Source organism: Coenobita brevimanus, chromosome 40 (assembly GCF_032717465.1).
Source record: "Coenobita brevimanus isolate Jiangsu-jjx chromosome 40, ASM3271746v2, whole genome shotgun sequence".
Lineage (NCBI taxonomy): Eukaryota > Metazoa > Arthropoda > Malacostraca > Decapoda > Coenobitidae > Coenobita > Coenobita brevimanus.
In genome coordinates this window covers 55,922,650-55,935,990 of record NC_136993.1, presented here as the reverse complement: position 1 = coordinate 55,935,990, position 13,341 = coordinate 55,922,650, and the positions used below count along the sequence as shown (strand labels likewise).

Below are 13,341 nucleotides of genomic sequence, written 5' to 3'. Positions count from 1 at the left end.
CGAGGAGGACGGCGATGACGACTACAGCAACTAGTACTACTCTTATTACTACTGCTGCTACTTCTGCTGCTACAACTACCTCTACTCTGTATTTGTAGCAGTAGTTGTAGTAGTAGTGGAATTACTTTTAGTGTTATTAGTTGTTTTTGTAGTTGCTGTAATAGTAGCACCAATAGTTGTAGCCGTATCATAGTAGTAGTAGTACTAACAGTAGTAGTATTAGTGGTAGTAGTAGTAGTAGTAGTAGTAGCAGTAGCAGTAGTAGTAGTAAAAGAGTACTACTACTTGTTATTAGTCCTAGCTCATGCATTGGTTATATTTTTCTGTTTTACACTCTTATGCTTTTCGTATGTTTTTATGATTTTATCACTTGACCATACATTGTGATCTTCATTTTAACCCTTTAATATTATTTCTGTTCTTCTACAATAAGCACTTCCTTTGTTCCTCGATATGGGATATCTCTAAACTATATTCTGTGATCTGTCGTAGCTAAGGAAGCCAGTCATATAAGGAGGCTTGTACGAGATACAGGTATACCCTTCTTACTATAATATGGCCTAAAATTTCAGAGTCGTGACAAGAGATTAACTGTGGAACTTGATGTTAGTCAGGAAAAAGTGCCAAGGCATGACACATTGTGATATACTGTCACTGAGCTACGTAAAAAAAGAAAAAAATGGATCAGAAAAAATGGGCCACGTTAAGGTAATAGGTTTATAGTTTATAAAACTGCCGTATGAATATATCTGTACCTTTTATTTCTCCCTACTTTTATCTTCTGTACTTTGTGTGGTTGCTGCAGAATGATTGCATGAAGGGGTTTTAGTGCCCAATTTAACTTATGAGTATAAGATTTTGGTGTGATATGAAAACGAATAGCCAAGAGTTAGAAAAGTGGGAGATGGTTGAACTAAAGATTGCCCGTGGAGAGAAAGAGTAGGATAAGAAAATTAATGTCATTCGTGGAACATATGAGTAAGGAAGATTGTTAATAAAAAAGCTGAAGAGAATGTGATTCGATGTTATGGTCCAATGGAGAAATGGGTATAAACTGGGTGATTAAAAGGGTGTATATATGTGAGGTTGAAGGTATGAAGAGCCGTGATGGAAGGCCAAGAAGAAGATGGGAAGATGTGGTAGATGAATGTGTAAGAAAGCGAGGCATGGAGGTAGAAGAGGCAAGGGAAATGACAAGCAATTGAGCTGGCTAGATGAGCTGTGAACAGTGCAGGGTATGAGAAGTGTTGGCACTTTTTTTAATAGAATGGGCAACAGACTGGCTCTATCAGACAATATAACACACATACCAGTAGATGATGATATCTGTGAGATTGAAGTGGTATTCTGGAGCCTGTATGGTGAGTGAAGGAAAGCGTGGCACATTTCTTTGGACATGCCCTTGATTAGGTCATCAATCATATTTTCATTCTTATATCCCACTTTTCTGGTCCTTACTTAAGCCTACCATTATGTGAGTTAGAAAAGAAACGGGATGATGGTGAATTTAATGGTCTCTTGTATAATATAACAACAGGAATATTATTACTTTCTTACATTCATTTTTACTTTTTAGTTGTGTAATTTTGTATTACCTCAACGACCTTCCCTCGTGGTGGACTATTAGGTGTGCCGGATTGTCGACTGGTGAATTAAAAAGATGTTTACTGTATACATTTATTTAATTCTGTATATTAGAAAGACAAAGAAACAGACACATAGATAGATAGACAGATAAAGGTAGATAAATAAATAGATAGATAGAAAGAAAGATGACAGACAGGAATACAGAAAGACATGTAGCTCGAATATTGCACAACTTGTTGCAGTCGATGTGGGGAGATTGCACTAAAGAAACCGGTCAAAATAAAAAACAAAGTTATATGAATAATTCATAACCCAGTAGTGACAAATGAACCACCTCCCCTACAAGTAAGAATGAATGTTGCTTCCACTGCAGTATTGCACTGATACTTTATGACAAGTGTTCGGGTGAAGTTGCATTCAATGTGCCACCTATCCACGCCTTCCCCCGTGCTACAGCGGCATCTGACAACGGTCTTGATTTAACCGTCGCACTACCATACTGTAGACCTTTTCTTTATCTGAATTCCTCTATTCCTCGAACTGTTTCTCTTTGGAATTCGTTCCCCACGATGATTTCCTCCTAAACTTCAACCCATTGCGGTTCATGTACAATTGCTACAATTTTCTTTTTCTTTATTTTTAATGAATGGAGGACATGTTATTTGATGTATAAAACCTTATATATATATATATATATATATATATATATATATATATATATATATATATATATATATATATATTGCAAGACGCCTCAATCCCGTTCGGGGTTGCCACAAACAAATCGCCTCCACGTCGCCCTGTTCCCTGCCATTTCACTGCCCCTCTCTCATATACCTCTCCACCCCATCCCTCCATCTCTCTCTCGGCCTCCCCCTCCCTCTCCCCCCCTCCACCTCACTCACATACACTCTCCTCGTCAGTCTTTCACCCTCCATCCTCTCCACATGGCCAAACCACCTCAGTGTATTCCTCCTAACGCTTAATATCACATCCACATCCACACCACAACGTTCCTTTATATCCTCATTTGTCAGCCTGTCTCTCCATGTGACTCCACAGGCTCCTTTTAAATAACTCATTTCCACTGCTCTCACTCTTGTCTTGTGCCCTTCCAACAACGTCCAATCTTCACTTCCATGCGTTAGAGGTGGTATCACAATACTGTCATGGAACTTTCTCACTTACATGCTCACTTCCTTGTTTCTTATCCCTGCTTTCAAGGAACCAGCAACCTTTCTTCCCTGCTGTACTTTTTCAAGCAATTCACCCTCCAAACCTCCATCCTTACTCATCACACTACCCAAATACTTAAACGTACTCATTTTCCAATTCCTCACCATCCAACCTCGCTGTACATTCACTGACTCCACCTCACTCAAAGACCATCACTTTACTCCTCCCTACATTCACCTTTAGATTCCGTTTCTTACACACTCTCCCAAACTCATCCACCAAGCCTTGCAGCTCCCCTTCGTCTTCACTCAGCAACACAGTATAATCTGCAAACAACAGTACAGGGAATTTCCAAACACTACCCTCTCTCACCAGGGCCACTCCAACATTCACTACCCTACCTTTTACCTCTTTTATTACCCCATCCATGTACAGATTGAACAACCATGGAGACATGACTCATCCCTGCTTCAACCCAACCTTCAAAGAGAAAAATTCACTCAGTTCACCATCCACACCCACTGCAGCCTTAGCACCATCATACATACTCTTCACAGCATTCAACAACTTCCCATCTACTCCATATATTCTTAATACTTTCCACAATCCTCGTCTATCGACCCTGTCATATGCTTTCTCCAAATCCATGAAGGCCGCATACAACTTCTTTCCCTTCTCTAGAAAATTTTCCACTAAAGATCTAAGAATGAATATCTGATCTACACAACCTGTTCCCTTCCTAAAGCCTCCCTATTCTTCTCCAACTAATTCCTGTTCTTTCTCTAACTCTGTCAATAACTATCCTACCATACACTTTTCCTGTTATACTAAGAAGACAAATGCCCTTATGATTACCATCAAAGCTGGGAATAGCGCCGCTATTAGTAGCGCCGCTACATAGCTCCGTTACTATTTTAATAGCGATGGTGGTAACGCCATTAATTTTTTTTAGCCAGTAGCGGAACTGAGAGCCCTGCTACTTATTGGCCGTTCTCACGCGTTACCGCGCTGCTCGCTACTCACGCGACGAATACAGGTCTGGAGTCGGTGAGTACATACAGATATGCCGACGGTTTGGTTGTATTTATTAATGACGAAAAATAATACTTTCGTCAATTCTGTCAATGATGTTTGTTCTACATTATATAAGTAATTTATTAATTATTATTTATTAGTAACGTGCAGTAATTCGACAGGAATTTGGAAGTTAATTATCGATCATTTAAAATGAGTAACTGGCAGCCTGGCGAGCAGCACGGGAACTGAATGCGAGCCAGACTAGCCAGTCTCAGTTTACTTTGCCGTGGTCAGCAGAATGATTTTTCGAAATTTCGTTGTACTTCAGTTCCTATTATGGAACCTGACCCCAGTAGTGACCAGAATATTGAACTTGCAATTTGTGCCTTTGCTTCGCACACACACACACACACCTCTAACTATTCCTGTCACCAAATCGCGCTTTCTCTCTCACTCTCTCTTTCAGACTAATTCTTACTCACTACGTTATTATTTCGTAACAGTATGGTACTCTCACTTTAAAGTAATGGAAAAAACATTGCTATTGTATAAAAAGCCTTTAAAAGAAAACCCCAGTTCATTTTTACTTTCGTTTTCGTACATATCTTAAAATAGGTATCATTGAAAATATAATAAATCAATATAATATGTATCAATGGTAGGCCACATTTTTTTTGCCTTTTATTTACGTATGTTACTTTCAGTAGGTATACTAGGTAACAATGTAAAAGAACATTTGTTACATTATACAGTGAATAGCTTTTTTTTTTTTTTTTCTGTATCTTTGCCTCTAAGCTTCATTAAAATGACACCGACATACATATATATATATATATATATATATATATATATATATATATATATATATATATATATATATATATATATATATATATATATATATATATATATATATATATATATATATATATATATTCAATGTAAGTAACCTATTTACTGACATTACTGGTTCACAACATAACCACTCAGACTGACTAATATCAAAACAGTATATAGTGGACTGCTATATCACAGATTTTTGTTAACCTTTCCTTTGTGTACCTTTTTCTTATCTATAATAGCAGGAGCGGGAGCGCCGCTACGTTTCGTATCACGTAGCGAAACCAATAACGCCATTACTTTTTTGAGCTAGTAACGGGAATGGGAGCGCCGCTACATTTTATTAGTAGCGTTCCCAGCACTGATTACCACACACTTCTTTTTCCCCTTTTCCTTTGTACAAGGGAATAATTATACCTGACTACCAATCCTCCGGGACTCTACCTTCCTCCCAGGCCAATCTGCACATTTTCCACATCCGTTCTACTACTATCTCTCCCCCATGCGTCAGCATTTTACCACACACTCCATCAATTCCTGGGGCTTTCCCCAATTTGACTTTCTTCATTGTTTCCACAACTTCTATCCTACAGATTTCTTCCTGTCTTCTCACCTCCCTCCTTCTCCCAGCCATTCCCCAGCCACTTATACTCGCATTACTTCCATCCTGTATGTTCAACAATTCCTTAAAGTGTTCTCTCCATCTGCTCACTTTTTCTCCCTTCTCCACTAGTAATCTACCATTTTTATCTTTCACTCCCCTGCTAACTTCATTTCCACCCAGTTTTACTCTCTTCACCTCTTTCCAGAATATTTTCTTACATTCACTCCACTTTACACTCAAATTCTTCTAAATTCCTCATCCACTCTCTATTTACTCTCTCTTACTAATCTTTTCACCTACTCTTTCTTCCGTCTTTCAACTTCTTCCATGTCCCTATTTCTCATCCATTCATTGTATGCTTTCTTCATTTGTGCCACAGCCTGTCTCACCTCTTCTTTCCACCACGCTGTTCCTTGCACCTCCCTCAGTCTTCTCTTCATCCCACACACCACATCACATGCTGCACATATTTCTTCTGTGAATATCCTGCACACACCTTCCATGTCTCCCATCTGCTCCAGTTCATATTAGCCCAATCGTTCCTCCACTTCTCTCTTATATTCTACCTTTTTCTCATCCTCTTGTAACCTTTCCACTCTCCTTGCAAACACTCCTTCTTTCCGTAAGTCCCTTTTTCTATTTCTCCATCTTATTTGGATCTTGATTCTGGCCACCACCAAGTAGTGGTCAGAAAGTCCACTCCCCCAACCTTTATAATCTCTTGCATCCATTACACATCTTCGCTTCCTTTCATCCACACACACATAATCAATCATTGCCATAATTTCATTCAGTTCACCACCCACCCTTCTCATCACTCGCCATGCATACCTGTGGATCATTTTGTGCCTGGAGAGGGTATTGGCCATCACCAACCCCCTCCCAGCACAAATGTCCACTAACGTATTGCCATTCTCATCTAACTTAGCAGGGCACACCCCACTCACCAACTATTTCGTCCACCTTCACATTCCCTACTTTACCAGTCATATTACCGATCAAAAACACTCTCTCATTCCTTCCAAAATTTTCCATGCACACTTCCACATTTGTCCAGAACTCTTCTCTCACTCTGCTTGCACGATCTTGCGTTGGCGCATACACGCACACAATCGCCCACATTTATATTCCAACTTTCAATTTTACCCACACAATCCTTGACCCAACTGATCCATACTCTCTTATGTTCTTCTTCCATCTTTTACTCACAACTATACACACTCCTTTTCTTTTTCCCCCTCTCATTCTTACCTACTCCTCCACATATACCCCATCCAAACTCCCATTCTCTCACACACTCACCTCACCTTTTAGTTTCATGCACTCCACATACATCAACTTTCGCACCCTCAAGCACATGGACAATATCTCTCTCTTTCATCTCATGATTCGCATCCCTTACATTCCATGTTGTGATTACCATGTCCTTTGTCAGGTCCTTGGTCGTCATCTTTTGGTCAGTCCTTGTCCAAGGCTTTTGTTCATCTTTTTAGTTAGTTGTTTTCCGGGGAGGGGCACTAACCCTCCGCCAACCCTTTTAGTCACCTCGTACGACAAGCAGAGATACTGTGGGAGTATTCTTGAAAAAAAAAAACTTACTCCCAGGGGAAGTATATATATATATATATATATATACTGTATATTACTTGTGTAGTTACCCTAGTAGCGAATGGGTGAAATAGAAGATGTGAAGATGAAGTAGGGAGATAGGTGAGGCATCAAGAACATTAAATCTTTTGTTATAAAATTTTGCTGCCTGTAAGGGTAGATCTCATGACCTTACTATCTTTCCTCTGTTTACTCAGCAGCCATATTTTCTGCTACTGGGTTGATAACGCTCCATGCTTTCCCAGAACTACGCAGAAACCTTTTGTCCTTGACTATAAGTGGGTGGGACATATCGTGTGGGAGGGAGAAAATGAGAGTATTTTCCCAACAGAAGTCTAAAAACGTTTTCTTGATGGGCTCGCTATTGGCTATGTGTGGCATGTATTAAGTTGCTATTCATAGCATGTGCCTCCAATGTTTGTGCATGGCTGGAGATTACACTTAAGACAGCCTAGTGGCTAGTTAGCTGGAAGAGGGGGAGTAAGGCTACTTTATAATTTCTGGGACCTAGTGAGAGAGTCACTTTTTTCTCACTTTTTGGTCACACTTTTTGTCACATTTTGTTACACATTTCGTTACACTTTTGCACATATTTTCACACATTACTAAACACGTTACTTTGATTATAAAATGCATTGCTTGTCCACCATTTCCCATTTTTGATTCACTTCTCCATATTACACTAGTGTGTGGATTATATCTGGATTATATCATCAACGAGTTCTCGTAGTTCCTCAAGCTATGTGAGTACGTAGCCTCCACTGATTGTAATCTGGTTAGGTAAGACATAACATGTTTTATACTTGTATTCTGAGGCCTATGTGAATTCACCTTTATAAAACGAATCCTTGTTTCTTCTTTGGTGTGTGTATGTAATAGTGTACAGTAAAATAGGTTAGTTATCTAGTGAGCTTTACCTTACCCCTTTTGGTGATTAATTTAGGGTTTAGAGTGCACCATAATTTATACCCCCAATAACAATTTGGCGACATCACCAGGATAACTCTATGACGAAATATTGGCAACCTTGGTCACATACACAGTGCTTACTCTTACCTACTTAATTATAATCAGTAATCATGACCCTAATGAGTGATAGTGATGTGAAAACATTTTTGGATTTGAAGCCTCCCCCAACCAGAGTGAAAACACTTACAAAACATGAACTCATATTGCTTGGCCAGGCCCTATCGTCTTGCCTCCTTGTTCCGTAGCAATCGTAGATACTTGTAGTTCATTGGTTCGCTGATTGTAGACTGACATAGAAATTGGAAGATTGGTTGTAACAATATATTGTCAGATTACTGTCAGAATAAAGTGTGAGACATCGTGTGGCTCGAACTTATAGTATTCTTTGTTTTCTATCTTGATAATGTAGACTCAACTGTTGACTCGCACACTTGTGGAAGTGGTTCGTAAGTTGCTGCCACCCAAATGATATATCGAACTTTTAGTTAATTATATCGTAGTCGTAGCCAAGCTGTTATAATAGTGTGTTGCTTTGTAGGAGACAATTTTAGTTGTACTTGTTGTCGATGACAGGAGAAAGATAAAGATGAGTCTGGGGGTTGATTGTGGTTTATTTTCTTCAAAGGGAATATCTCAAGAGTAATATAATCTCACAGAGTGTAATGAGATGAGAGTTACTCGCTAACCTGTGCACCTGCCTTATTCTCCACCGTGCCTCTCTCTTTTTCTTAGACCCCCCTTCTTACTCTCACTCCTAACTCCTTCTGCCTCCTAACTCCTTCTCTCTCGTATATGAATGGATGTACCACATGTAAGGCACGGTTGAGTGGAACTTTCTTGATCCTGGGGACTTTCTGACCAGGCATCACGAGGTGCTGTCTATGGCATTCCTGAGAGAGAATGTGCTAAGGCCATTTCCTTCACCCCTAGCCATGACTTTACTTAACCTCTAGATTACTTATGTACGCTACCAGCTGTTATGTATTGTATTATGATATTTTAGAGTCCTGATATTTCTGCTTCAGTTACTAAGACTAGTTTACTCGATAAAATATTGAACACCATTTGAACAAAGTGAGTCCTCTATAGTTAGTTCGGAGCCACTTTTTTTTTTTTTTTTTTTTTTTTTTTTTTTTAATGCGAGGAAGAAGGAACCAAAGGCCATGGCCCGCAGTAACAGTTCCCTCCAAGAGAAAAACAAAATACAATAGAGAGCCAAATTCAAGATCCGATCATTTTGAGATGCCAGGACACACTGCGTTTGAAAGACTGGAGATCATAGGCAGCAGGAAATACAGACAGAGGGAGACAGTTCCAGAGTTGACCTGTTGCATAAATGAAAGACTGGGAGTAACGGTTAACTCTTGCATTAGAGAGTTGGACAGAAAAGGGATGAGAGTTTGCTGCCAGACGGGTGCTACGCGCCCGTCGTAGAGGTGGAGGAATGCAAGCAGACAGTTCAGAGGAGCAGTGACCATTAAAGTAGCGATAGAAAAGAGATAAAGATGCAACAGTGCGGCGAAGAGACAGAGGTTGAAGGGAGTCAGTAAGAGGAGGAGAGTTAATGAGACGAAAAGCCTTTGACTCCACCCTATTGAGAAGAGCTGTATGTGGGGAGCCTCCCCACACATGAGAGTTGTACTCCACACAGGGGCGGATAAAACCTCTGTATAGAGTCAACAATTGTGCAGGGGTAAAGAAAGAGCGGAGTCGGCTTAGCACACCCAATCTCTTAGAAGCAGATTTTACAAGAGATGTAATATGATCTTTCCAAGATAAGTCCCGAGTAAATGAAACCCCAAGCATGTTCAAGGATGATGCAGGATTAAGCTGAATATTATTAAACATTAATGGGTATACCTGTGGAAGATTTTGTCGGGTTGATAGGTGTAAGAACTGAGTCTTAGATGCATTAAAGACAACCATATTATTTTTACCCCAGTCAGCGATACGAGCCAAGTCAGACATTAGGTGTGCCATAGCCTCATCCCTTGTTTCTTGAAGCAACTGTTGAGATGGGCGTTGCGGGAACCGAATGGAAAGGTGAAGGGTGGAGTCATCAGCGTATGAGTGGATAGGATTAGATGTACAGCTTAGAAGATCATTGATGAATAAAAGGAAGAGAGTTGGTGATAGGACAGAGCCCTGAGGAACACCACTGTTGATAGATCTAGGAGAAGAACGATGGCCGTCTACAACAGCGGCTATAGAACGACCAGAAAGGAAGCTAGCGATGAAGGCACAGATAGAAGGATAGAAACCGTAGGAGGGCAGTTTGGAAATTAAAGATTTATGCCAGACTCGATCGAAAGCCTTTGAGATGTCAAGTGCAATGGCAAAGCTTTCGCCAAAGTCCCGAAAGGAGGATGACCAGGAGTCTGAAAGGTAGGTGAGAAGATCGCCAGTGGAGCGTCCCTGACGGAACCCATACTGACGATCGGAAAGAAGGTTGTGATAGGAAAGATGCCTTAAAATTTTTCTATTAAGAATTGACTCGAAAACTTTTGAAATACAGGACGTTAAAGCAATTGGACGATAGTTGGAGGGTTGGGAGTGGTCACCCTTCTTTGGGACTGGCTGAATGAGAGCAAACTTCCAGCAAGAAGGAAAGGTACAAGTTGACAGACAAAGGCGAAAGAGTTTGCCTAGGCAGGGTGTAAGCACAGAAGCACAGTTCTTGAGAACAACAGGAGGGACCCCATCAGGCCCATATGCCTTGTTAGTACTGAGGCCAGTGATGGCAGAAAATACATCAACTGAAGAAATTTTAATGTCAGCCATGAGGAAGTCAGAGGGGAGAAGTGATGGAGGAACAGCACCGGAATCGTCTAAGGTGGAATTGGAGGAGAAAGTCTGTGCGAAGAGATCTGCCTTATCAGTAGAAGAAATAGCTACAGAACCATCAGAGTAGAAAAGAGGAGGGAAGGATGATGAGGTAAAGTTGTTAGAAAGATTTTGGCAAGGTGCCAGAAGGAGCGGGAAGAATTCAAGTTGGAGAGTTGAGAGCATTTAGTATGGATGAAATTATTTTTAGTAGAGCGAAGAACAGACTTAGCACGATTCCGGGCAGAAACGTAAAGATGATGTGATTCAGGTGTGGGTTGGCTCCGGTACCTTTTGTAGGCCCTCTCCTTGTTGCGGACAGCATTAGAACAAGCGTGATTAAACCAAGGCTTTCTTGCGTTAGTCAAAGGATATGAGAAAGGAATGTATGCTTCCATGCCCGAGAGAATAACCTCCGTAATGCGCGAGGCACACTCAGATGGCTCCCGGCCATGGAAGCAATAATCATTCCAGGGAAAATCAAAGAAGTACTGCCTGAGGGCCTCCCAGTTCGCAGCTCCAAAGTGCCACAGACGACGTTTCCCTGGAGGGTCCACAGGCCGTACCGGAGTGATAGGACAGGTTAAGGTAATAAGGTTGTGATCGGAGGAGCCCAACGGAGAGAAAAGATTAACAGAGTAAGCAGAAGGATTAGTTGTGAGGAAGAGGTCAAGTATGTTGGAGCTCTCTCCAAGGCGGTCAGGGATACGGGTAGGGTGCTGTACAAGCTGCTCTAGGTCATTAAGGATAGAAAAGATGTAGGCTTGTTCACCAGGTGGATCCGTGAAAGGAGAGGAGAGCCAAAGGTGGTGGTGAACATTGAAATCTCCAAGAATGGAGATTTCAGGGAAAGGAGAAATGGACAGAATGTGTTCCATCGTAGAAGTAAGATAGTCAAAGAATTTTTGATAGTCAGTAGAATTAGGGGATAAGTAAACAGCACAGATATATTTAGTCAGAGAATGACAGGAAAGCCGAAGCCAGAGTGTGGAGAATTCAGAAGAATCAAGTTCAGGAACACGAGAGCAAGATAAGTCGTTGCGTATGTATACACAACAGCCACCTTTGGCTTTGAAATGAGTATAGAGAAAGTAGGAGGATACAGAAAAGGGTTTGCTGTCGGTTGCCTCAGACAGCTGAGTCTCCGTCAGAAAAAGAAGGTGAGGTTTAGAGGAGGAGAGGTGGTGCTCAACAGAGCGAAAGTTAGATGAAAGGCCGCGAATGTTGCAGAAATGAAGAAGAAGAGAGTCAGACAGTGGTTCCAGGCACCTCGAGTCGTCACCGGGAGAGGGGCAGATGGCGGGGGCATTTATGGTCCCCCCCCCTGGGGACTCCGAGGCTTGATTAATAGACGCCATTTGTATTGATTTTTGAAAAGGAAGTGTAGCGTGTACTGTGCATGTAGTTTGGTGAAGATAGTTAGAGAAATTTGTACTGGAGAGCATGCTGGCCTACTCTCTGTGTAACTGAGACACTGAAAAAGTTCAGCAAAGGGGGATGGTCAGGAACTAGTCCTGAGGGCTGATGAAACGGGAGCTCCAGCACTCCCTGTCATCAGCTTTCCATCCACCTCGGGAGTACTGCCCTGCTCGACTGGTGCTACAGTCTACTCCTGCACTTGATAATGCATAACGTGTTGACCCTGTGGTTTAGGCATCGGAGATAGCTGGCCCCAGTGATTTTTCTGCTTATGATACTGGTGACAAAGTGCAACTTGAGCTAGCCAGAATTAATCTGAGAGAACTAGAATTGTAAGCTAAAATGAAAGAACTAGAATTACAAGCTCAAATGAGACAAAAGGAAATGAATCATGAACTCAGACTGAAGCACTCTAATAGTTCATCTAAAGCTAATAGTTCATCTGCCAGGGAATCTTTTGATGTTGGCCGGAATATAAAGCTAGTACCTCCCTTCAACGAACAAGTTTTGCTAAGTACTTCCATATGTTTGATAAGTTGGCAGGTCGCCTTTGTTTGCCAGAAGACTCTTGGACAGTATTGCTGCTCAGTGTTTTTAAAGCAAGGTTCAAGAGGCATATATTTATCAGTTGATCAAAGTCCTAACTATGTTTAAAAGATCCCATTCTCAAAGCATATGAACTCATTCCAGAGGCATATAGGCTTAAATTTAGATCTACCTTTAAATAAAAAGATCAGACTCATGTGAAATATGCTAGAGTACTCATAGATTTATTTGATCAATGGTTACATTCTAAGAAAGTTGATGATTTTTCTTAATTGAGAGAATTAATGATCTTGGAAAACTTCACTGGTAACAATAATAGGGATGTTGCTACACACCTAGTAGAGAAAAATTTAGATACTTTAGTTGAGTCTGCGGTTGTAGCAGATAATTATAGTATAATTCATAAGTATGCACGTAAACCTCAGTCATTTGTTAAGGGTAGGAGAGTGAACCAACCATTTTTTGTGAACTTTTCTTCTGCTAAAGGCAAGTTAATGTCAAGTGACAGTACTGGGAACGCTGCAAACCCAGAGCATGTTAATTCCACAAAAGTAAGCGAGGACAATGTTGCCAGAGGGTTAAAAGTGTCAGAGTTTGCAGTATTGCCAGAAAACAGGGCACTTGGAGGACTGGTGCTGGAGAAAAACGAGGGAAAAGTTCCAATGTGAAACCTATTACTTTGGTAAATTCATGGGGATCTTTTGACACCAACAGAGAGCAGCCACCCACAGATATTGATAGTGGTAGACCCC

At 40.9% G+C, this 13,341-nt stretch overlaps 1 protein-coding gene across 1 annotated transcript in view; it reads left to right on the top strand.

Moving 5' to 3' along the window:
• LOC145397120 (uncharacterized) overlaps window positions 1–12,379 on the top strand; it is a 90,962-nt gene extending 78,583 nt beyond the window's left edge. Inside the window, exon 13 of the mRNA XM_080270320.1 lies at window positions 12,278–12,379. Coding sequence (XP_080126446.1) covers window positions 12,278–12,379 — 102 coding nt within the window. The remainder of the gene's footprint in view (window positions 1–12,277) is intronic.
• Window positions 12,380–13,341: the final 962 nt, after the last annotated feature.